Here is a 26973-nt window from a genome sequence, read left to right on the forward strand (position 1 = left end):
ACGTATTCACTGTTTTGTTCCACTACCTTCTGCCATTTTTCAGGCAACTTCATAATTCCATCTTCCCAAAACTTTTTATCTTTTTGAGCAAAGAACTGTTACAGGTGCCTTTTATAGTCTTCCAGGGAATTGACATTTTTTCCATTAAGAGAATTTTGTAAAGACCTAAATAAATGGAAATCTGAAGATGCAATGTCTGGTGAATACAGTGGATGAATCAGAACTTCCCAGCCAAGCTGTAACAGTTATTGCCTGGTCGTCAAAGAAACATGCGGTCTTGCATTATACTGATGGAAGATTATGCATTTTCTGTTGACTAATTCTGGACAGTGCACAAATCGTTTTTGTGTTTCTGTTGTGTTTTTACCTTTCTTGAAATCATAAAGCATAATATGCAGAAAATGTTGCTCTTTTTCTTCCATCTTCAATATTAAAATGGCTACACAAAAATTCACCAATTTTGGTAAGTTTTTTAAAAATGCATGTTGATATGACAGCTGTCACAATAAAATCTAACAAAATTGTTTCGAATGAAGTTAAAGACAACTAAGTGCTACTAGAGCCATCTTAGGGAAATAACCAAACGAACTTTTTGGCCAACTGAATACTGCTACGTCAAACTGCTTTTGTAAGGATGAAATCGTTAATATTTAATATGTGAAGCACCTAAAAACAGTGTCTGGCACATAGTAAGCACTATACAAGTGAAGCTATTATTTTATTATTGTATAAAACATATTAAAAAACAGTTTTTATTTTGAATCCGCTGTATTGAAGCCAATGCATTTTGATGTGTAAGCATTCTTTCAATGATATGATAGAAAGATAAAATTAATTTATTTTGTTTTATGCATTACACATATCTTATACTAGTTTGTGGCTACTAGTTTAGGAGCTAGTTGTCGTACAAAGTTGTGCATCAGGACTGCTACACCAGAAATGAACGATATCATTTCTGAGGCAAGAGAGTTGGATAGAAACAGCAAGAACATTGAACCCATTTAGGTCTGAATTCTAAACCAAGTTTTGTCACCCGCTAGGGACGAGACTTTGGGCAGCTTCCTATTAAATAGAATGAACTGTGGTGAGATTGAGTTAATTATGTTTAATGAAAGCATAAAAGAGCTTTTCTCTGGAGGGAGAAAGCCTTTCTAAGAATAAAAGCAGTGAAGTAAATTTAAAAAGAGAGATCTGACTACAGTGTCTCAGGTATAAACTTCAAAATATCACAATCAGCATAAACAAGTTAAAAGGCAAACAACAAATTGTGAAACATTATTTGCAGCAACTCAGAGTATTAAAAGCCTTAACACCTGAATCACTTTGTTGAACAAATTATATATTCTATAAAACTCTAATAGAAAAATGGGCAAAAGACATATACAGACATTTCACTAAACAAGAAATTCAGTGGTCAGTAAATATATAAAAAATACTTTATTTTTTTCATAACCATATAGGTGACTTTTTTTTTTTTAAAGATACTATGTTTTACCTAGTTAAAAAACAGCATTTTAATGCTGGGGAGAGTATGGTAAAATAGTGGCAGCATAATTTAATATTTCTAAAAAGCAATGTTTTTAATATACACCAAGGGCCTTAAAAATATTTGCAGATTCTGATATGGTGCAAATAGAGATTCAGATAAAAATGTATGTACAAGTTTCACTAAAGCATTATTTGTAGCAACAAAAAGGATGCTACCGTGAATGTTAAGTAATGGAGGAATGGGTAAATAAATTATGATATATATCCAGCCATCTAACTGAATAATTTTATTGACATAGAAATGAGAAACAATTATTTCTATATTTTTTGTAATTTGAAAAAAATTGGAAGTAGTAATACTTGTAAAGAACTTGTCATGGAGTTTTGTCCATACTAGATAATCAAAAAATGGTAGTTCTTTTAAATTATTACTACTAAAACAAATTATACCAAAGGTTATTTTTTTCAGAAAGATATACTTATTTAGCTCTTCACTTATGATTTATGTTTGTTATTAGCAAAATCATGGGTTTTGCAATAGCGTTTTGAATCTAAATTTAATACATCAATAATCTATGTAAACAATGAATGAGTAAGGAGTTCAGATAATATACCCACTTCTAGGATTGTTTAAAAATGGAGAGAAAAATATTTTAATAGAGCTGGGCATTGGACTGTGCTTATTGACCAGTTTGGTTGTCCATCTGTAGCACGAGAAACAAGATAAACTACTTAATTCTAGATATTTTTAAAAAACAAATATGCTTTACTTAAAGGACAGTCAAACAAGTAATGTTTTATCCTCTATTGTCCTATTAAGGAAGCATGAATGTTGATGTAGCAGTAAAGTGTGAGATTTGAAGGCCTCTGATCTTAGGCATCATAATCTCTCCAAGTTCCAGCTTCGTCTTTAGTAAGAGTTGATAATTTGTGTGTGTGTGTGTGTGTGTGTGTGCCTATGCATATACTTTCAATCCTCAGAAGAATAAAAACAAATGACAAGCCAAAATGAAAAAATTTCTATTTCAACAGTAAGCAAATGAATGCCAAAAAAGGAAAAATAAACAAAAAAACTGTGAGCTACCACTTTTCTCATATAGGATTGAAAGATTGTTTTAAAGATTAGATAAATTTTTCATAAAGTGTCTGGCAGGTAGCTAAAAAGTTACTTTTAATACATATGTCATGAATTGTTCGAACTATTCAAATTCCTTCTCAGTGTTTTTTGAACACCAATGTATATATTTTCTACTCAGAATTATAGTTAATTCTAGGTTTGCTGTGTAAATAATGATAGTCTTTATTAAGAGAGGAAGAAAAATCCAAAGCAGAGGTTATTAAGATACCTTTATAAAATACACAATCTGCAAGTTTGACTATGCCAGACACATAATTCTATAGGTATCATAATGGCATATTAAACTATCATATATCACAATTGGCTGAATTAAAAGAGAGGTATTTCTGAAATTCTTATTCCAGTGATACAAAGGTATTTCACAGTCTGAAAATTCATTGTTCAACAAATATCTACTGAATATTTATTATATGTCAGGTGTTATTCTAGGTGCTGGGGATATAACAATGACAACAGCAGACAAGGTCTCTCCCGTTGTGAAAATTATATTTTTGGGAGGGTTAATGGCCACTAAATTCGGTAAGTTTAGATAGTTATAAGTGCTATTAAAAACACTTATGTAACCTACTGCAACTGGAATGAGGAAGAAGTTATTTTAAATGGAGTGATCCAGGAAGTCTTGTCTGAAGAAGTAATATCTGAACTAAACCAGAAGAATAAGAAGAACCCAACTATGTAAAGGAGCCAGGAGATACATATGTAATTAAGATCAATAAACAAAAGGTAAAATAAGGGCATTTAAATTTCAGGAGAAGAATTATTTTTGCTGTAAAATTTTTCTTTTTTTTTTGCGGTACGCGGGCCTCTCAGTGTTGTGGCCTCTCCCGTTGCGGAGCACAGGCTCCGGACGCGCAGGCCTAGCGGCCATGGCTCACGGGCCCAGCCGCTCCGCGGCATGTGGATCTTCCCGGACCGGGGCACGAACCCGTGTTCCCTACATCGGCAGGCGGACTCTCAACCACTGCTCCACCTGGGAAGCCCCAGAGCTATACTTTCTTCATTCATCTGTCTGGAAATCTGAAATATTTAAAACTCATCTGCCACTGACACTTAAATGCCTTTTCAGAAAAATGTTTTACAGTGGGGTTTCCCTGGTGGCTTTTTCATGGTAAAAGCACATCATGATTGTTTTCAGATCACTTTCTTCCTCTTTGCTTGTTTAAAGGTCTACATTTTAATATCTATAAAAATATTGTAATACAAATGGGTTGGCATGAGCAACAAATAGGTTTAATATAAAAAAGGGTAAGTTGGCATGAATATATTGGAGATAATTGCCAAGGGAATGTAAATTAGGTTATAATTTAGCTGAAGAGAAAGATGTGACTTGACAGATGGTGGTTTCTTTTATCAGCCTGCTTGAAGGCTTGAGGCGATGGGGTGTGGGATGTGAGGGTAGGGATGAGGAAGGGAACTAATAATGGGAAAGGCAAAGTTTAACGGAAAATGAAAGACAATAAATAGAAGTATTGCATTAATTAATTACATGATGCAACTGATGGGAAGAACCTAGTCATAGATTATAAGGTCATGCAGAGTGTGAAAGAAGTTGATTGACCAATTCAAAGTAAGGGATGAGAATCAGAAGGAATCTCTGAAAGGAAGATTACAGATTAAAAATGACTATATCACAGGTTAAGATTGGGCTCATAGGGAAATAAGTTGAAGAAACATTACCAAAAAAGAAAATTAGTCAAAGAGGAGATTCAGCTAGAAACGAAAAAGGGAAGTTTTAAAAGGGAGAACATTGGGAAAAAAAAGAATTAAACAAGAGTTGAGAGTGGTGTGTTGACAGAGAGTCATTTCATGACTAAATATTTCAGATTATAAGTTTTGGAGAACAGACCAATGTCAGCCACCTTACAAATTTTCTAATGAGTAAAATTGAAAAAATAATAACTCCTACCACAAACAGCTGTGCTGATTGAGTAACATAATTATAACACATGCAAAGCTCTTAGCACAATTCCTGGCATGTACAGAGTATTACTATCATTGTTAAGAACTTAATTGTGCCAGAACATTAGTATCAAGTTCTAGAATGCAAGATTTTAACTGTGTATTTTTAAAAGCGTTGTTACATTTCATTTGCTATGCCTTGTTCAAATAAAATTTTAGTGTAAAAACATTGAAGAAAAATTAAAAGCTAGATCAAAATCTGATCAGTGGTTATCCGAGCTGGCAGAGAGAGGACTGACAGCAAAGCTACACCAGGGAACACTTTAGGGTGACAGAAATACTCTGTAGCTTGCAGCGAGGCTGCATGACTATATATATTTATCAAATGTCATAGACCTTTTTACCTAAGTAGTGTGAATATTAATTTTTGTAAATTATGCCGTAATAAATCTGACTTTAAAAATTATTGAAAATATACAAAGTTAAAATGAATTTTAATATATTACTCAAACAGTACTAAATATATGCTAATAGAAAAACTTACTTAATCTAACACAACTCAAGCAATTAAGAGCCAAGTCCCACCCCAACACAGAGCATGGTAATGGATAGGGTTGACCTACAGCTTCAGAGAGAAAAGATGACTACAGCGGATGAGCTGGGAAACCAAGAAAGGACTAAAGCTTTGAGTCTAAAGCAGTGGTCAGTTAACCAAGAAAGATCAAGAAGCAAGGCAATTACCAAAGAAATAGATTCTGGATATTTTAGACATTTACTGATAACTAAAGGAAGAGCAGACATGAGAAGTAACTTTAACTTGTTTGGGACAAGCTGAGTTTTAGGTGCTGATGGGGATTTTAGGTGCATTTAGGAGATAACCAGAAATGTGAATCTTAGGGTTAGAGGAAAGGTGAAGGTAGGAACCCTCATCATGGAAGTGACAGTTAAAGCTGTGGATTTAGACAGAATCACTCAGGGATAGAATAAAACTTTAGGAAATGTATGTATTTGAAAGATGGACTGAGAAAGATGAGCCAACACAATGTCTGGTAAAGAGTGAACTAAAGGAGTGGCATTAAAGTGCACGGCCAAACAGTTGAAGGAGAGAATGTCAAGGATAGTGTAGTAATTATATCCAATGCTGCAGTGAGGGCCAGTAGAATGGTTCTGAGGAATGATCACTGGGTTTGGCAAATATGACATTTGGGGGAACCTTTGAGACATAAGTTTCATAATATCAGACTTAACTACAGTACTCAGTGATAAAGTTTTTCTTTGAGTAAAGTCACCGTGAAATAAGAGGGAACCAGCAGTAACCAGATAACATATTGCACTTGACTCAGTATTGGAGATACAGTAAGAGGCTCTCTACATTTGGGTATTCTAACTTTATAGCGCAAATATATAAGGCTCACTTATACAGGCACAAATGCTCACATCATGTAAAAATCCATTGTTTTTATACTAGATACGGTGGGCCCCACTTACCAAACTTGGAATGGTGATGAATAATTGATGACTTGGAAGTTAATTCCACATACTATAGATTTTACTCTTGGGAGACCCAGTGTAAGAACTAGCTCAAACAAGGGGATTGGGAGGGTTTGGGCTTGGAGTAGTTGCAAAACTAGGACTCAGTGATCAAAACCAACTTGAACTTTGCATTTCCTCAATCACAGATTTCAGAAATGCTGTCAACATTTTGGATAATTTTAAGTCACTGTAGTATAAATTATTTTAATCCATAACTGAGTTTCCCACCCTTTGTAAATACTATTTTTAATTCTAGTTTATAAATTGAAAAATTCAGATACGGATCAGTTAAATAACTTACTCCAGTCATTTAAAGCTGGAATTTAAACTGAAGGAATCAGATTTGGTGCCAGAATCCATGCCCTTAACCTCAGGAAATGGGCATTTTATCTGTGACAAGGTGGAGAATGCAAGAGGGGACATTTTACTGCGAACAACATGAAAGAACAATACTAGAGGTCTAGGAAGAGGAGAGCAGGAAGAGAGGAATTCAGAAAGGGAACACTAATGTCAGTGGAGACCACTCAATCCAATTTGCAGTTTTATTTAAGGATCCTCAGTGCAACTGATATTACCATGTGGGTATTTGGAAAGTTGAATGAAATTCATTTCAGTCTCTAACTTAGGTTAGTCTCTCCTGATGCGTCTTCATCTAATCCTCATCCTTCTTTCTCTGAGTGATCTCATCTAAATTTTATTCCTCTTTCTTCTCAGTATTGAACAGGAATGTTTTGTAACATGTCCCTATTCATGAAATATTTAGGATGCATTTCTTTGAATTCTGAGGGAGTTGTATACTGTGTAACATTAGTTGCTCCATATACTGATTCTTGTACCATTGACCAATAGTAATCAATATTAGCATCCTTGGAGAAAGAAATACAGCTTGATGTCCAAGCACAAGTACTATTTGAAAGCCATATATCTAAATCCTTCATTCAAGGGTATATATAGATTTATTATTAATTACCACACTAATATACATAAGAAAAATTATACGGGTCTCTTTTCCAGCATAGGTCTCATCCCAGTTTTTATATGATGGATATTTTTATTTTTTCATGATTTTTAAATTAACTGTCAATATTTCTAAGTATATTTAAATTTCTATTTTTTTCTAAACAAACAAATGTAAAGATGCATTTAAATTTCTTTATTATGCTCCTTTCATATCTTCTGTGCAATCTTTTGATGTGTGTAAAGAGTGGATGTAGTTGAAATATATCTTAAGGATATGTTAATTAGGCCCCAGATGTGGGACACAGTGGTCTGTGATAATTGTGTCATACCAAAACACAGTAGGAGACAAGTCATACTCATGGTAATAATACGTGCTACTCTGTGGATTATCTCTTCCTTAATGTAGATTTTAGCTATCAGGGAAAAGTCAGAACATTCCAAAGTGCTGAACACATATGAGAAATAGTTTATTAACCTGATGAATCTGACTCATGTTTTTATCTTTTATCAATGGTTATTGCATTTTTTTTAGAAGCAATTTTAATGATAATCATTGCATTCCTTCTTTAAGGCCTTTCATTTTAGGATTTAGTTTATCCTCTGAACTAAAGGTTATTTTAAAGATATAGGAATTGTGACTAACAAGTTTAAAATAGTTAAGTTATTAGAAGGTTGCTAAACATTTTCTCCTAAAGATGTCACTGTACACCCTGCAACAAATGTATCAATATGTAGGTGAAACAGTTACACTTTAGCTAGTCTAAAAGATGCTTCTAGATTAGATCACCTTTATGATTTTTTTCCTGGGCAAAGTTCCTGGTTTAATGAGCTTTTCAATTTTCTCTTTCCCTCCCTTCCTCTTTGTTTGCCTTTCTCCTTCCCTCCCTTCCTTCATCCCATTCCTCTCCCTGCCTCTGTACACACACACACACACACACACACACACACACACACACACACACACACACATGCATACACACATTCTATAAAGGAAACTTTAAAGAATGCAATACCAGGGCAAATAGAGCAAGAATTTCTAGTACACTTTACATTATCTATATTGATGAAGTAGGTATTACAATACAAAAGAACAAACAAACATCATTTGCCTTCAGAATTAACTAACCAGAGAGTTGTAGAGCAGAAGGAATCATAATGAGTGTCTGGTCCAAAATTATTCATTTTACAGATGATGAAGTTTATGCTCAGAAGGGTGAAATGAAGTGCTTGCAGTTATAGGGCTCATGAAATTAAGACTCGAGCCCAAGTCTTGACTCTCACCTTCTAAACCAGTGCTGTTTTTAAGATTTTATTCAATCCTGTGTATCATAAATATACTCATTACCCTAAATCTGGGCAATTCCAAAGCCTTATCAACTCTGTGATGATTACCTCCTCTGCACTCTCCATGGACAAAACCCTGATCTTCCACCGTGATCCCAAGTACATCCTGATTTTACATGTTGAAACCTAAAATGGTGCTAAAATCCAAGTCCTCTGAATAATAAAATCTCAGTAAGTCTGTTCACTGAATGTAGATGTCAAAAGTAGACATACTCTGTTTCCTGAGATCAGTAGATCACTCCTTATAACTTATGTCCTAAAGTAGCTTGCATATTAGTTTCTTTTGACTATAGTGAAAGGAGTCTGAAATTTATCTATAACATCTCCTTTGAAGTATTATTTAATGAATATGGCAGAGAGTTAATAGAGAAACAGATACACAGGTAACCTAAGTATCTAAAACAGATCATAAAGGTTTAGAACATAATTCAAAAGACTATAGCGCATAACTATGAACCTCACAGTAGGACACAGTTTATAAGTTTCTAGAACTCTTATGTTTCATTTAATTCCACATTTTACTTAGGCAACTATGAAGTTCAGTTTTCCTGCATTCCTAGGAGCAAATAAGTAAACACATTATAAGAAAAATAAATTATATTTTCTTTCATTCCAAATGTGTTATTTCCTAGTGACAGCAGTAGAAAAATCCTCAAAGTTGATTGATTTTGAAATAATTATTCCTCAAAATTCGTGTATCTTAGTTGCACAGTTAAGACTAAGTTTATTTACACTTTAAAAGAAAATGCTTCTGTTTGCCCTAGTAGTAATACAAAATAATCTGGTGCATAATTTTTAATTTTTTCACAATATTTATTTCCATATTTTTTCTCAGTTTAATGTGTTCCAATATTTGTTATTCCCTGCAATACATCTCTTTTAACAAATAATTTAGCTAACAAAAGTGTACTTTTTATGTGGTTCTAGTATATGATAAAGTTTTTGTCTAAAAATATGAGAAAATTCATTATAGGCAAGTGACTGTGAAGAAATCATTTTAAAGTAACTTCTTTAATTTTTGTTGCATAGTTTCTTAAGTCCTACACTTGTAAAAACTAATATGGAAAATTTAAAAACATGTCAGATCATTTTTTGTATTAACATTCATAAAAATTGGAAAGATCTGCACTTTATTGCATTTGGCAGTATTTCTTATTTTGTACCACTTTTAATCAATATACCCACAGCTTTTATTTAACAAATATTTGTCCCTAAGATAAATTAAATAATGAATGATTGCATATTTGCATCTTAAAAATTATTTAACGTTTATTTCCAAAGCATTCTATCAAATCATTACAAAAATACAAGGTTTTCAAACTGGATAATTTGTCCTTGTTCACATAAACATTATATTTTGTGTGTTTTTAAAATGTTTTTTCTGTATAATGTATAATCATTGTGGATACTTTATAAACTATATATTAACCCAAATAAAAAACCAAAAGCACTTATACTAACTTCTAATAACCAGTGATAACTGATAACTACTCTGGTGTGTAAATCTTAAATGTTTTTCACTCCATGTCTTTGTCTTTTTTGTCAATTTTGTGCATATATGTTTTTATGAATATATATGGTTTTTTAAACTACAAACTATAGTACCATATCCACCATTTAGTGTTTTATAATTACTAATTGCAGTGTCTTTATTTTATATAATTTATATATGTGAATGCACATGCACACTGTTCTCATCATTTTTTGTGAGTGTATAATATTCTGTAGATACACCATAAATGCCGTTAACTAATCCCCTATTTTGGACATTTGGAGTTTCTTTTCCCTGGCGTTTGCAATTATCAAACAATGGTGTAATGAATATGTATGTACATCTTTGCACATTGATTTATTTCTTTAGGAAAGATCCTGGGAAGTGAAATTCCAGGGTCAAAAATATGACCATTGTAAAGCCTTTTAATACACAGTACCAAATATGTTTTATTTTTAAATAATTTTCTTTTAATATTTGTACATCAGTTAGTTTGGAAAACTTTCATATAAATGACCATTAATTTTTTTGTCAACAGCTAGTTTATTACTGTCACTCTGAAAAGTGTTTTTGCAGTTATTAGACTCTTGAAAGAGCAGGTAAAATAAAACCAAAGACAGTATCTTCTTTTTGAATTGTACTGCCCTTGAAAATAATATTATAACAAAGTATTACATATTCTTATCTCGATGCATTTTAACAATTTCTATTCCTATTCCTTTGACTTTTGAAAGACATCAGTAAACTGTTTTATACTCTATCCTACTGAATCTAGAAAATAAACACACAAATAGCTATGCTTTTTCTTGTGTAATTGTTACTTCAAAGTGAGAAAACAGCTGCATACACTGATTATACCTTTTTTTATTATACTTAATTTGGTACATGCCTAACTGGTGACTGTAGCATTTAAAGAGTACATGAATTTGCCCTTTTAAACTTTGTCCATTTGGAATATGTTATTTCTGTCACTGTCATCATTATTGTCCATAATCATCTTTTGTTTTGTTGTTCCTCTTCCACAGTGTTTGTATTTTTTTAGAAGAAAAGTTTGTAAACTAGGATTCAATAGGATAGTTATCAAAAATATTTTTTTCCTTTCTTTGATGATTTGGCAAAATATAATTAATTTTATAAATAGATTTCTAATAGGTAAGTAATATACTTCTTTAGCTTCAATCAGAAAAAGGCCTCAGATAATATTTTGATTTATGTTCAGACTACATTTATGATACCTCTGTATGTATTTTGTGCAAATACATTTTATTTACATTGTCATCAATTATTTAGATAGTTTCAACAAGGAATAGTTTTTGTTGGAAATCTCTCACTTTTAATAAAAATTTGATTAAGACATTGCACAAATGTCTTTAATTCTTAAATTTAACTGGAAAGCAAATTTAACATGTACCTTTACAAGGATAAAATTTAGAAGAAATCCAATTATAAAATGTAAATTTTTAATGATCACTCCACAAATTCTTGATGTATTATTTTGTAAAATTTTTAACAAGGTAATTTGTTTTCTAATCTCAGATTATTTAAAGGCACATCTTAAGTTTTTTGAAGACATATAATAATCAAAGAAAAAAGGAATTACAGATGCGATTATTTTCATCAGATACCCTCATGAAACAGATAGCCACTTAGTGAAATGAAACTTTTTAATCTTAATTAAAGGAAGACTTTTTTGAACCTGAAGCCAAATATTTATATATCGATAGAAGAAAAGGATAGGGTGGAGAAAAGAGAAAAATCATTAAATTAGCCACAAAAATTTGGGATACTAACCAATGCAGTTTCTGGATTTAGATAAGGTTAATAGTCTTAAACTTCCCTGATGTTGTAATCATAGATTCTCTAATTTGTTTTCTGAATTTTGATGTTTTTTCTTTGAGCTTTGCCGTTGGACTTGAGATTTTTCCCTCTTAAGATCCCCAGATTTGAGCATTTTGCTTAAGATCACAAGATGGGGTCACTGAGTCAGCAATCCTACAATATTCTGATCACTGTTTAGCTTCATTATGAATTGCATTATTGCCAGACCTATGTCCCTATTTCAAAGAAGTGTGGTGTGTGAAGCTGCTTTGGGACCCCAAGAGTGTGTGTGTGGACCCCAAGAGTGTGTGTGTTTGTGTGTGTTTGGAAAAGCAAACTTAAAACTATTGCTTGAAGTGCACTACAGAAATCACTGAAGGTGTACTGATGATCTTCGTAGTGTAAATGTAGAAACCTAAGCAACCACTGTCTTACTGTTGGTTAATATGGCCATTTTCAATTGCATCTCTGATTACAAAATCTACCTATAACTTAACTTTTTTTTTTTTTACTTGATTGCCATACCAACACAATAAATATGACTTTTTAACTTTTTGGACACATTAAGTAGTCTTTTTCAGGTTCAAAATAACCACAATTAGTTTATTGGTTTAAAAACAGGTAAACCTCTTAAATGGCTTATGTTATTAAGATATTAATGAAATAAGAAATCATATTTTCTTAGTTTACTTGATTAACAATTTACCTTATACCAAAAAGAATTTGAGACAATTTGAATATTACACATTATTATCTAATAATCAGGAAGAATTTAATGTAGTGTCATAGGAGGTCGATGTCCAGGAAATAGTCTCAACATTAGAAAATGTATATATGTATGTACATATGTATGTGTATATGTCTATATGTATATGTATATTTATTTATGTATATGTAAAATGTGTTTAAATTTTGTCTATTGGTGCTATTTATATTTAAAATACTGTTTTTCTACTATAATATCAAAATTAAACTTTTTAAAAGAAACTTCCCAAACACTTAATTTAGCTAATATTTTTTTCAGCATACATAATTTTTTGAAGCTGGGATGGCTTTTTTGTTCCCTTGCCCTTGGAGAAAATAAACATATTTATCTGAGAATATCTCTTGAGGTACAAACAATTCCAATATTGTATTTTAATAGAGTAATAGACATTTATACTTGACCATATTTCACACTTATATCATGGAATCACTCACTTGATTTTGTGTATCATTCAACTGATATTAACATTTTATTTCTATTCCCCATTTTATAATTTGGCACAGAATCAATTAATCAAATCATTATTAAAATTTGACTCAAACTGTTTAGTTGATTTAAATTTGCTCTTTTACTTAGATGTCATATAATCTAAACTCTTTATACATTCTTTTAGTCAAGATTTTCTTAATCCTTTTTGAAACTTTTTCTTCCCTTTGTATCTTATTTTAATTATCAAATTTTACTTAAAATTTTTTTACTAGCAGTTATGAAATATACAGTGAGGTTTTTCTCAGGATGAGTATTAAAATACCTATTTTTGAATGGGCACACTTTTGTCTATATGTCTTTACTGCAGTTTTAAAGTTATGATCTTAAGCCAGGGGTATGTGTGTGTATGTTTACATTCTTACCTAGACCCAGTGTTTGTGGATTTACATGACGACATTTTATTGTAGAAACCCACTGAACCTACTAAGCTATGATTATTTTTCCCAGTTTGTAGGTTTGTAGCATACAATTGAGATTTTGTTTTTCCATTATGCCTATTAATGAGAAATGGAATTTCTCTATAAAATCTCTTTAATAAAAATCATAAGTATAATTTTAAAGCACTTTTTCATGTTTGCTAAGGTTTTCTTACTGAATTTAATTCTTATTCTTACCAAAGTTCTTAAAGACCCTCTTGATATCTATAGTTGATGTGTTTTGAGGAAGCACCTGTTATAGACAGCATTAATCTCATCTTATAATAGGCTTACTATCTCAGTTTCTCACCTCCTTACATTCTTTTCTTCCCCTAGAATGATTTCAGTAATACTTTGTGCCTTTATAGGCATGGTATGTTTTCAGGAGTATTATTCCAAGTGCCTCTTTCTTCATCCTAGTTCTAGAAAATTCAAGTTCAAAAGATCTTGATAACTGCATCCACACATATGTTGGAGCAACCTGCTTTAATACATGGGATGATTTTAATGATAATTCTAAATGCAATTGTAAAATTGTATTTGAAACCAATGAGACTTAACAACCTCTTTCCAGTAAATAATTCGAACCTTGATGAATTCGTTACAAGCCAAAATTCTTATAATATTACTATTGTCATATTTATGTGCTGTCAAATATATTCTCCTGGACATATATGTACCAGAAGGTGTTTTCTATCTAATGAAGATTTGTTGTCTTCTATTTACATTTGTTTACATTTTATTCAGATTTAAATTATTTCACATATTTAATAATCATGCTTTTATTCACCAACTTGCATACTTAAATAAATCTAAAAAATGACATTTAATTTGTACATACTACCTTGAATGAAAGTAATATATCAGCCTAGCATTTCTTCTTTTATACATCCTGTAAGTTGGGCTCAGAAATAAGAACTGAACATTAATTTTATGGGTTTTTTTCTACTCGATAGGTGCTATGGATATAGAGGAGAGAAATCGCCAAATGAAAATTAACAAATACAAACAGGTAGCCGGATCAGATCCCAGACTGGAACAAGATTACCAATCAAAGGCAAGACATTTTTCTTTTTAAAAGTTGTAAAATAATCAGTTAATCATATGAAACTGTTAGATCCTCAAACTGCTGAATGCAGATTAGTCAGACACAAACATATAATGCAATGGCCCCATGATATTATTAAATGCTAAAATTTATGATGTGTTTGTATACCAACTTTTAGGTATAGACTTGCCTTAATATTTAGAAAAATCATTATATAATATAGGAGATTAAGGAAATGAAACTCATAAATGATCTGAAGAACAAAGCTTTTAGAATTTTTCATTTTATAAAACCTATAAAGGCCCTAACACCCTCAAAAATGTTTAGGAAGAACTTCTATTATCATCTTATGGTTTTCCTACATATAGAATTTTTTTACTTTATAGCGTTTTAATTCAATCTGATTTATTAGTAAGTTATTGGAACAAAATACATACTCATGAGGTGTTATAAAGAATTCAAAAAGTTTTTTAGTGAGAATCTTTTTGAACCACTTTTTGGTAATAAATTGAGGTGTGAAGTCTACCAGTGTAGGAAAAAAAAGTATTATTTCATTGCTCTTGCCCTTCATTGCCTTTATATTTTCAAAACATTTTTAGGCTCATCATATTATTCATTCAAAGACTTTGCTCTGAGGTACCTATTTAAGATTTAACAAAAGAATGAAAATAGCAAAACTTATTCCTAACATTTCATTATTATGTGGTCTAATCATTGCAGTCATGTAATATTTGTGGTCTGTTATCTGTGTATTAGAGAAAAGCAATTTGGATTTTTATACAGTTAGGTCTATTTTATCCTTACCTTCAGTTTCTCTCAATTATAGCCCATTCTTCAGTAAAGATAAGACTTACGAAGTAAAGCACAACTGGCTATGCTGGATGTGCGTATGTGGTAGGTGGCATAGGTTTCAGTTTCTCCATTATACAACCTAGAGGAGGCAGATATTCTTACCTCAGCATCACCTTCCAAGCCACCAATCTCTTCCCCAGAGTGCATGAATGTTGACTGATGTGGTGAATACAGGATTGTTCTGCTGTCCTGGAAATGGCACAGGCCTAATGCCAAGAGAAAGGTAAATTTAAAACAAACAAAAAATAGCCTTGCCTTTACTTAGCAGGTTTTAACTTCTAGAAATTTTATTCTAAAATGAAAATATGACTAACTTCAAATAGGTTCAGTGAATTTCACAGAAAACAGATTTGCAATGATAGTATATTTCAGATACATCTGTAACCTTTTGAGCTTGGTATCAGAAATGATACCTGCGCCTTTCCAGGTACTTTTAAAAATATTTCTGCCTAGGGCTAAATAGGAAGAAAGACCTGATCTTTTGTGGCATCTGCTATGCTCTAATCTCTCATTTATTCATATTATATAATCCAAAGACCAAGGCATGAAGTCCTGATAAAATAGGATATTAAAGCTTCCATAAGCATAAGATAACACATATTTGTTTTGTTTGTTTATATCCCACTATACTTCAGGAAGGAATGTAGATGATTCTTAAAAATACATAAAATACTCTCAATAATATCGTCAGTGAAGAAATGAGTATCAAGGGAAAATGAGGTCAATAAAAAACAAGGTAACGCCAGAAGTAAAGCTTGTGAACAAAATGCATAGTGTGAGATCCTATACACCTGCTACATGTGGGGCTTATATTTTGACTGTGAGCTTCCTCACAAGCAGCAAAGGCAGAAAAGGAAACTGGGTCATTCATATGATTTACATTGTTCATACAATAAAAACAAGTTCCTTAGAAGCAATGCCAATGATTCTTGTTATGGATACCTGGCAGAAATTCATTACAAGGGGATGGACCAAAGGAATACTAAAGAATGCCTGAGGCTTCAAAGTTTTATAACTTTGACACCAATTATTTTAGGTTAGAAAAAATTTAAGTCTTGGCAAAGGACTTATTATGCTAAGCAAATAATTTCCTAGGTATTCTCTAAGGCAGTGGTTTTCAAAGTGTAGACCCAGACCAATAACCTCAACATCACCCAAGGACTTTTGGAAATGCAATTCTCTGACCCCCTCCAGACCTACTTAATCAAAACTCTAGGGGTGATGTTCCTGGATTTAAAAAGCCTCCCAGATGATTGAGATGTGGACTACAGTTTGAGAACCACTGCTCTAAGGTGGGCTGCATGTAAAATTTACTTCCAGGTAACTGAATGAGTTGACTTCCTCCTTTTAGGGTTTTAGCCAGAAGCCAGTGATGGATGATGGATGATGTCATTTAAAAATGAACACTTTCTTCTGAGAATAAGTGATCTGACTCCTTTACAAGGCCTCTCCTAGTATCTAACAAATCCTATGAATGTCAAGTACATAGAATTCTGTTTACTATTGCTGGAGTTGTGCACTCAGCCTAACCAAAAATGCAATCAAGTCATTAAGGTACAACTTTTGAAAAGGATCCAAAGCACGGCTCTATTTTGTTCCACTACAAATTTCCTGATGTGGAACTATCTTTGCTGGGTCATCTATCTGCCTATCATCCCTACCTCGATCTAACTCTCTTATGGATCAAAGAGAAAATTACAGAGGATTCTTTTCAGTCAAGCACATGTATAGATTTAGTTATTATTCATTTCCATACTAACAATTATTTAGATTAAAATTTTCAACTACATCCCCTCTCTTTTTAACTAGGGATATTCACCTTATATTTCCATTCTTTTCTTCCTTGTTTGAGAACAAGTGCCAATTAAATACTTGCTATTGAGCTATGCACTTTAATACATTAACTCTAATTCGTGAAAAGATTATTTAATTGGTAAGGGAACTAAGCCATAGAAAGGTTAAGTAATCTACCCAAGTTCACATTAAATCATGGAAAGTATTATTTGTAGCTAATCTGATTTTCAATTTTGAGATAACTGAGATTAAATCCAAATCCTGTGGAGCATATGCTATACTTATGAGCTATATTCCTGAAATTCTAGTGAAGCTATTAAAAGCTTTCATGGAATATAATTGTTAACGAAATTTTTTTTTAAACTACACATTCCACATTTTAAATGGCATTGCTTCCCTGAATTTTTCAAGCATTCTGCACTGACAGTTGTAAACAATTCTTACTAATTTATAAAATATCTCCTTAGTAATTCACTTTGAAAGTACCTGCAGAGCAATGCCTATTAAGTTACTGTCTTTCTAAACATATTTTAAGTATATGAGGAAATTTGTAAGCAGACAGCCTATATTTAATAAAAGCATCAAAACCACATGCAGACATGATTCCTATTTAACCAGTGGATGATTTCTCAGGGCTTTTCCCCTCAAAACAGAATTTAACTATGTAGCCAATGCACCCTTTCATGCCTATTGCATTGTCTTTATCCCAGTTTACACGTGATTCATCTATTCTACTCTCAATGTAATTTAAGAATCAACTTAAAACCAATGTTCTCTGCTCTTCATTGGTTCAGAAAAACATGATTTGTTTATTACATTTAACAATGTGAATTATAATTCAGCATAGACTAACTACCCTTCTATGAGTTACATAATTACAATAATTAGCAATAATTGATAAACAATGTAGGTATATCTGAAAATTAATATGGAGAATTTGATAATATTTATGTAAGTATATGATGTTTGCTTTTTAAATTAGCCATATTTAATGTTTTTAAATGAACTTGGAGGATATTTTTTAAAAGGGTAGTCCATCAGATTTCAACAGAGAAGCTACACAGTTTATTGATACCGTGTTTATTTGGAAATCAAAGCTTATTTCTCTGTAGAAAAACATGTTCCTTTTTGGTGGTAATGTTCCCACAAAATTATCACAAAAATATTTTACCCCTGTTGTAGCACTTATAATCTTCTGTTTTCTTATTTATCACTCTAGAATTAAGCAAGATAGCCCATAAATTTTGCAGAACTTTTCAAATGTGGACCAGAAGTTCATATTAATCCATTTAACCTGCAATCTAATAGACTGAGTCAGTGTTCTGGGAGTGGAGCACAACACAGCAAAAGAAAGGGGAAAAAAGAGTTTTTCTCCATTCTTTGTACATACCTGATCCTGGGCACTTGTCACCTTTTCTTCCAGGCTTCTTGTCTTGTAAGGATCCATTCACTGATGTCAAAGAGACATATTAGGAAGAAAGCAATCCCACTAAAGTAACTTACATTATAATATGAACTACACAACACAGAGATAGTTTTAAAAAAAAAAAAAGGTCTGTAAATACAAATAAACCTCACATGATGGAACTGTAGGCAGTATCAATATAAAAAAAATTCAGACTTTTAAAGGCAAAGTATTTTTGGCAGGTAGATCACCATTGTAACTAGGCTGTTCCCTTAATTAGAGCTTACTCTCTTCTCAACACTGAGAATACACATTTAAGGCCAGCCTTAAGTGTTTTAAATTGACTTTCAAAACACAAGCAATAGGGACCAGAAGAGGGGAGACAGGCTGGGGCTGGTGAGGAGTGGCATCTATGGGCTGCTTATAAGTTTGGTGTTTGTGAGTCAGGAGTACTTTAAGACTCTAATATCACCAAAATATGGCAGCAGTACTTGAGTACAGTGTAGGAGATGAGAACACAGCCTGGAGACAAGCAAACTCCACCTGGGTGACTTTCGGTAGGTTAACCTCTTACTCTCAGTTTCTTTATTAAAAAGGGCTTTGAGATCTATTTCATATAGCGATGATTAGGAGGAAATGAGATAATGTATATACATGGTTTAGCATTTAGTAAAATGCTTAATAAATGGTGCTGATATTTGTTATTATTTTTTTATAACAACAGCAAATGTGCCATAGGCACCAGAAACGAATACGACAAGGTTGAAAAGAAATGGTAAAGAAATAACTGAGCTGATGAAAAGGATTTTAGTGTAACTCAAATATCATTGAATGTTCCCTTTATTCTCAAATAAAGAGACTGAAGCAGCAGAGATCAAATTTAGGGGGAAAGAATTTATGAATCTTCAAAGAATATGGAGATAAAAAAATAAAAAGAGCCTGGAACATAACATATGGTGAGAATTACAAGCTAAATTACTGAAATTAAGAAATGATGTTATCAAGGTTGACATTCCATGAGCTTGGCTCTTGGCAAGCTGATTAACAGGTAGGCATATGGCTATGATATGGGTATTTAAAAAGAAATACTCTTTAACAGCAGTGACATAAATGGATCTGAAAACTGAAAAACTAAATTTATAAAAAGTGAATTTTAAAATGTACATTAGGTGGCCTTATACAAATCACTAAGATGATACGTGGAAATACATGTATTTATTGAAAGTGAAGAAATGCAAGGTATAATTTTATAACAGTGATTGATATAAAATGCTAGGAGATTTTCTTTTTGGATAAGCAGAAAAGTTGAGTTTCTGGTAGCATATAACACAGCCCAATAATAGTACAGTTGAGCTGGGCCTGGTGCCCGCTGGAGGAAGAGCTGCTCCATCATTGACTCTCAAGCTACCCAGAGAACCTGGTATTCTCATGAAACAGACACCATTGTGCCAGGGTTAGATGGAATCATGTGATACATAGAGCAAGAGAATTCTAATAGGAGTGATCTTAGTAACCCGATCTCTACCCTGCAAGGTCCTCAAGGAGTAGGTTAAGACGTCCTGTGGGAAGTAATGAAGCATCGTTTCTTGGCATAAGCAGTTCAACTGCTTTATGAACAGAAGTAGGATTCAGATTTTCAAAAAAATTCCTGCTAGGCTTAAGTGTAGCCAGATATCCAGCAGAATGGTTTCATTTTTTAAAAATCAGAATTAAGATCACCTCCTCATAGTTTCCATCCCAAACTAGTCAAGAAATCTAATCACTTACTGATGAAGATGCCAGGGAAAATGCCAATGGCTGCACCTGGATTTCTTCACTGAAACCTGCCATTTCTCTAAACGTCTATTATACTTTGTCAATTTTCTCTGTTGTTGTGTTCATTTCTGTATAACCCTGCAATAAGATAGCTTCACGTTCTTTAGCAAAATTAGCAGTGTGCTAATAATAGTACCTACCTCATAGGATAGTTTTCAAGACTAAGTCTATTTATATGTTATGTATAACTCAAACAGAGTTTGGAATATAATAAGGAATAAGTAAATGTGAGCTGTCGTATGATGATGGTGGGGTGGTGATGGTGATGATGATGATGATGATGGTGGGGAAGAAAGAGAAAAAGAGAAATTATTTTCAACAGATACCCTGCTCTTACCAGGTCTATTTCTGTTGCCAGCAACAATCTGCTAGATACAGATTAGTATATCTTTAAGGTAATCCTAAAAAATAGGTGGGTGAAAAGGGAGGAAAAGTGTAAAAACTAATGATAATCTAAAAAGTTAAAAAGTGATTTGGGTTGTCTCATTTTTATCAGGTTAGTCAAATTTTTATCTACCACAAATTATCATTCTTGCCATTTCTACTCTTTAGCCAGCTGGAATGTACTTCAAATTTAACTTAAACATAGAGAGAGAGAAAATTAAATTTACACACAATTTATCTAAATCTATGATATGCACACACACATATCCTAAAGCTCTGAGCCAAAGGAGAATTCCTCTCCTCCATATTTTAGCTGATGGAAGCAACAACTATTTATTTCTTCCTTGTCTCACATGTACAAACATACCTCACTTTATGTAACAGACCCACAGTTACAAACTTAATAATAGATAATTTTAATGGAATTTTAGAAATTCTATAGTTTGTGACTAATCTTTGAATATAAAAGTTTCTAACTTTAGGTTTCTTTTTTCTTAACATTTGCTAGGGCTGTCATAACAAAATGCCACAGATTAGGTTGCTTAAACAACAGAAATTAATTTTCTCACAGTCTGGAGGCTAGAATTCCAAGATCAATTGTTGGCAGGTTTGGTTTCTTCTGAGACCTCTCTCCTTGGCTTGGAGTTGTCCACCCTCTTGCTATGGCCTCAAAGGGTCATCCGTCTGTGTGTGTCTATGTTCCAATTTCCTCTTCTTGTAAGGACACCAGTCATATTAGATTAAGGCCCACCAGTGTGACCTCATTTTACCTTAATTACTTCTTTAAAGGCCTTATCTCCGAAACAGTCACATTCTGAGGTAGTAGAAGTTAGCACTACAACATATGAATTTGGGGGATATACAGTTCAGCTATAACATATCTATACAAAGTAGTTAATGGTCTTTTAGTTTATCACCTTAATGCATTATGAAAGCATATTTGATTGTAATGTAAATATGTATTTTTAGGCGACTAACTATAGCTATTTTGTTTCAAACTTTCTGATTTTTTAAAATTGTGTTTACTTTCTCTATTTCTCCAACTACCTTCTCACATCCTAGGAGATGAAATATTTTTGTGTTTGCAAGTTCATTTTGAAAATTATTTTTCATAGTTATAAAACCACATTTAAATTTAAATATGTTTTTCTTAGCCAGACATTCAAGCATGTGTCTTCTTTCTTTACATTATATTTGTGAATTGCTACCTCATACTGTATAATCACATATCAGGCCAGGAAAACCACATGTCAGGTCAGGAAATATAAAAAAGATATTTTTAATTATGAAGAAGTCATTTGAGATGACTGGGACAGCAACTTACATGTTGTAGAACACTATAAAATTACGGAAGAAATTGTAATTTCTCTCTTTTTAGTAAATATAATGTTGCTGAAAACTAACAAAAGAAAGATCTTTAAATAGCATCTAGCTACTCTCTGGTAACAGGGTCAGTCTATGGACAATAGCTGCTATTGCCAAGAGCATAATTTCTTCCTATATATTTCCTAAGAACACACAAGGGAAACATTTTTCTTTTACGTCCAGCAAAAATAGAAATTTATGCATTCACCTTTGCTTTCATCAAGCCTCCAGGGTTGCTGGTTTGCTGACAACTAGAGCGCCCTTTGGGGGGATACAAGGAATGAATGATATGGGTCACCGAAGGGTGAGAGATCTTGCTTTATAGAATCAAGGAGGATAAGAGGAATAAGGAAGGAAGAAAATGTGATAAATAATGCAGAAACATTCTTTCCAACTCAAATTTCATGTAATTTAAAAGGATTAAGTATAGCCGTATAAAAAATTACAAATATAAGAATATTCAAGACAACAGAGATATGAAAACATATAAACCCTCTGAACCAACCATGACATTATCACTTCCTATAATACATATATTCTGTCTTATGTGGTGCTTATTTGCTTGTTTCTTACCTTTTTATTAAACTTCACACTTCTTGAGAATGGGGATATAGTTTATTCATCTTTGTAGTCTCTCCAGGGGCAAGTGAGGACAAGATATGAACTTCTGGAGAGGGTATGGGTAGGTTATTACCCAAGAGTCTAAAACAAATTTTCTAATGGACATACGATTATTGGTTTCTGTCTAGAGTTAATCATAATAGAAAGAATACTCAGAAAGAATCGGAAGACTTAGGTTCTAATTTTGATTCTGCCATTTATAAGACTTTGGATACATTGCCCAATAGTTCTTCACAACGCAACCTTTTTCTGTGTACAAATTCTGTGTTATTTATAAAGTGCTACCCAAATATATGGTAGTTTGGAGGCCATGTTGAAAAACATCATTATATATTAACACTTGGGTTTTAGGCAGCCTCATCATTAATTAAACAAATCATTTAATCTTGTAGCTTAAAATTAGGTTTGAACTAGATCTTCTGTATTTCATTTCCTTTATCTAGTGTTGCCTCATTATTGCTTCAGTAATCTCTGATCAGTGTCAGGCTCTCTACTCAATGTATTCTCACAAATGATTGAATCTACAGATTTTATAATTAACTTATGGCATAATAATTATGATTTATAGAATAAATGTATGTGTATAATGTTTTTGCTTCATACTTCACATTAAATAATTGATAACTAAGTTTGAATTGAGACTTAAGTCAAAACCTTTAGTCAATTAAGGCAATCAGTCAACTAGGAGGGCAGCATGGAGTCTTCCACATCTATAATTTCAATTTAATTTGGCTAATTATAATTTGAACATATCTACAATTTTATTATGTAATAGTTTTGCTCATGAGCACAAAAACTAGTTGTAACTTTTCTTCAGTTGGAAGGATTACAGATATTATTTATTAGCAAAATTAATTTACTAATATCATCCTAAACATGGAATTTTGATTATTTCTACATCATCAATTTTGAAAATTATAAAATAATACTCCAGACTGGAAATAATATAGCTAACCTTGGAATATATCTCTTATGAGAGAAGGAACTTTTGGCTGGTGATAATTTCAGGAGGTAGAAGTATTGTATGTAAAAGAGTACAGAACTCAGCTTGGCACATGGGAAAGCCCAGTAATGGTAGCTGTTTTTATTATTTATTATAACAAGTGAAGTAGGAGTAACAAAAACTTTACAGTTGAACTCAGTTCTGATAGATGAACCAAAACCCACCATTCAATATAGCTTTCTGACTAACAAAGAAATGGCTATGATTTTATGATTGACCCTTCTTAGGTCATTTTCATGAGTAGGAATACTCACTTCAAGGCTAACAGTCTTCAGGGTCAGTCATGTAAGAACATGTTACTTCTCAAGCCCATTTTCACTCTGCCAAAAAGAAAAATCATTGGAGTTTTAGATGGAATACGAAGGTGTTATTTCAAAATGACATAAAATGTCTTTTTATTCAGGTTAGTTTGTATTATTTTTATTATTTAAATATCTTACTTGTTTAAAATTCATCCACATATAGTTGTAAGTAGTATAGTAGTGTTATTTCCATGCTGGTTTTGTATTCTGATTATACATGTCATTTTATATAGTTTTCAAATTTCAGAAAAGGAAGAAAATCTTTATTTTAAAGAAGAAAACTATATGTGAATATTTTAAAAAGAAATGGCTTAGGTTCTAAATATGCTGCCTAGTATCCCATTAAACATGAATTTATGGTTCACAATTTATTTTGATGAAAAGAAATAGAATGACTTTAATATTGACAAGTTAGTTGTATAAGCTTAGTTAATTCATTTAACTTATTTCCCTCAATTTTCTCATCCATAAAATGAGGAAGGTAGATTACATCCTCTCTGAAGTCACTTTCAACTTTAAAATACTGTGATTTTTTTTGAATGACTCAGTGACGAGTGAATAACTAAAAGTATGTTTCGGTGCCAAATAATTTTCCTGGGCTTTTTTTCTTAAAGGATGGTTATATGAGTCCTCCCTTTTAAATATCTGAACGTATTTTGTTATCTCGGGGAACATTTAGTAATGTTTTCTTTCCTGCTACTCAGAACTGCATACCACAGGTATCTCTGAAGCTGATCAGCTGTAAGTCTGGATTCTGGTTCTGCAACATTAAAAGAAGAAAAATTACCAGATAAACAATCAAATAAATAATAGTAAATTGGAGGACTAAGTGAATGAGGAAGGAATAAAGGAAGAAAGGGATAAAGGCAGGAAGAAATGCAAAAAAGAAAGAGAAGGGAGGGAGGAAAGGAGGAAGCAGGCAGGCATAATCCTTCCAGTCTAACAATTCATAATTGAATTAGGGAAACACATGCACAAAAAGTAGTGCTCGTACAAAGTAGGCCGTGTTAAGTAGTACAATACAAGTAAATCATGCAAAGGAAAAATAAAATGAGAAATATTCATTTGGCTTGAAGAAATCTGGGAATACACTGTAGAATAAGACATAATGTGAAGGACATAACAGGCAGAGGGAGAGCTTAAGCAGAGTTATAAAAGCATATGAGCACAAGCTATGTTTTAAGGAACAGCTAGTAGTTCTTTAGAATAGAAACATTTAACAAATTGGGATACGTATTAAGAGGTAAGAATGGAAAAGTTGTCTGGGACCAGATTGTGGAGGGCTTTAGATCACTCAGTTAAAAATCCAGAACGTTCTTCTTTAAAATCATAAGCTTTGAAGATTTTTTTAAGTCACCAGTATCTACAAATCTGTGCTTTTAGAAGATACTCTAATGGTATACTTCAGATGAATTTGAAAAGGATGTTAAAGACAAGGAGTCCTATTCAGATGCTACTGCTAGAGTCTGAGCAAGACATAATTGTCGTTCCTTGCCATGTTTGACTGTTGACTCCACCCCAAATGGTCTTCATGCAAATCCAACCAATCCTACCCTACCTTCTCACACAAGGAGTAAGGGTAGTGGGCCTCTTCCAGATTTTCAACAGAATGTAATTATATCTGCCCTGTGCTTGAATTTGATCCATCAGGGCAATTCTCAGGCCCTTTTAGTTTCTTCAATAATATGTTGTTTTTCAGGCTGTTATTTAGCTCTGATTCTCTTAGATGCAAGTACCTTGAGTTACTTTATTACTTTCTAAGATATTAATATTTGAAAGGGAACACGACTTCATATCCTCAATCCATTAATTTTTCTTGTATTTTTGCCTGTTATAGATTCCCAGGACCATGATCCTACTGCTATGTTCTCATGTCTTATTTCCGTTACAACTTTTGGGATGCTAGCCTGCTACTTAATATCTATAATATCACCACCCTATGTCCTAATAAAAGATATAAATATTCTCTAAAAAATTACATAATAAGCCACATAATAGTTAAAGATGTTTACAAAGAACTAAATGTCAGGAATTTTATGACTAAGGAGAGTTTATTTATGATATTTCCTAATTCTAGCTGGATCTTACAAGTCTATAATCCGAGGGCTTGGAGAAGCATTTAATCATAATAATGGTATAATTGCTTTAATAGTAACTCCTTTTGTGGAAGAATAATGGACTCATTGGTTTTTCACTAGCAGCAGGCATTCTGTTCTACTCTCTCTGAGCTTGGATGTAAATGAAATGTTACGTATATCAGAATGAGATTGTTATTAATACATTTAAGGGTCTGGGAAGAACAGACTTCTTGATTGAGGCAGAAATTTCAGATGACATTTGTTTGAGATATTACTGAAAAATAAATGGCATAAAAATAAATCTAAGACTCAGTAAAGCTGTGGAAAAAGAAAATTATTTACCTTATGTGGATACATCTAAAATAATAAATGGCTAAGTAGTAATACATATTATCTGTAAATTTAAAAAGTAATAGCTGTCAGATGTTGGGGAAAAGAAAATAATATATAAAATATATGAAAGTTGTTTGTAAACCATTAAAATTATTCACATTTTAGTAATTATTAGTGTTATGGTCATGGATTGTTATGTTCTTTAGTTTAACTTTCCTTGATGCCAAGTATAAGCATAATTATAAAAACCAACCCAGGGGGCTTCCCTGGTTGAGAGTCCGCCTGACGATGCAGGGGACACGGGTTCGTGCCCCGGTCCGGGAAGATCCCACATGCCGCGGAGCGGCTGGGCCCGTGAGCCATGGCCACTGAGCCTACGCGTCCGGAGCCTGTGCTCCGCAACGGGAGAGGCCACAACAGTGAGAAGCCCGTGTACCGAAAAAACAAAAACAAAAAATCAACCCAGGTTAACTGTTTCAAGAATGAAAAAACATGAGTTTCCAAGTCAGGTTTAATGTTATCCTACCCTAAGTAAATAAGCCAATCTGGTGTCAAAGGACAATGCCTTTTTTTTTTTTTTTTTTTTGCGCTACGTGAGCCTCTCACTGTTGTGGCCTCTCCCGCTGCGGA

The 26973-nt window shown here is 32.7% G+C and overlaps 1 protein-coding gene across 14 annotated transcripts in view; it reads left to right on the forward strand.

Annotated features, from left to right (window-relative positions):
- Positions 1-26973, forward strand: part of RIMS2 (regulating synaptic membrane exocytosis 2) — a 635932-nt gene that overhangs the window by 467464 nt on the left and 141495 nt on the right. For 7 of the 14 annotated variants that reach the window (XM_049700520.1, XM_033438149.2, XM_049700521.1 and 4 more), the window contains one exon: positions 14300-14400. The exons of the other annotated variants lie outside the window; for them this stretch is intronic. In XM_049700520.1, coding sequence (XP_049556477.1) covers positions 14300-14400 — 101 coding nt within the window. The remainder of the gene's footprint in view (positions 1-14299; positions 14401-26973) is intronic. 14 annotated transcript variants of the gene reach the window in all.

This window comes from Orcinus orca, chromosome 17 (assembly GCF_937001465.1).
Source record: "Orcinus orca chromosome 17, mOrcOrc1.1, whole genome shotgun sequence".
Taxonomy (NCBI): Eukaryota; Metazoa; Chordata; class Mammalia; order Artiodactyla; family Delphinidae; genus Orcinus; species Orcinus orca.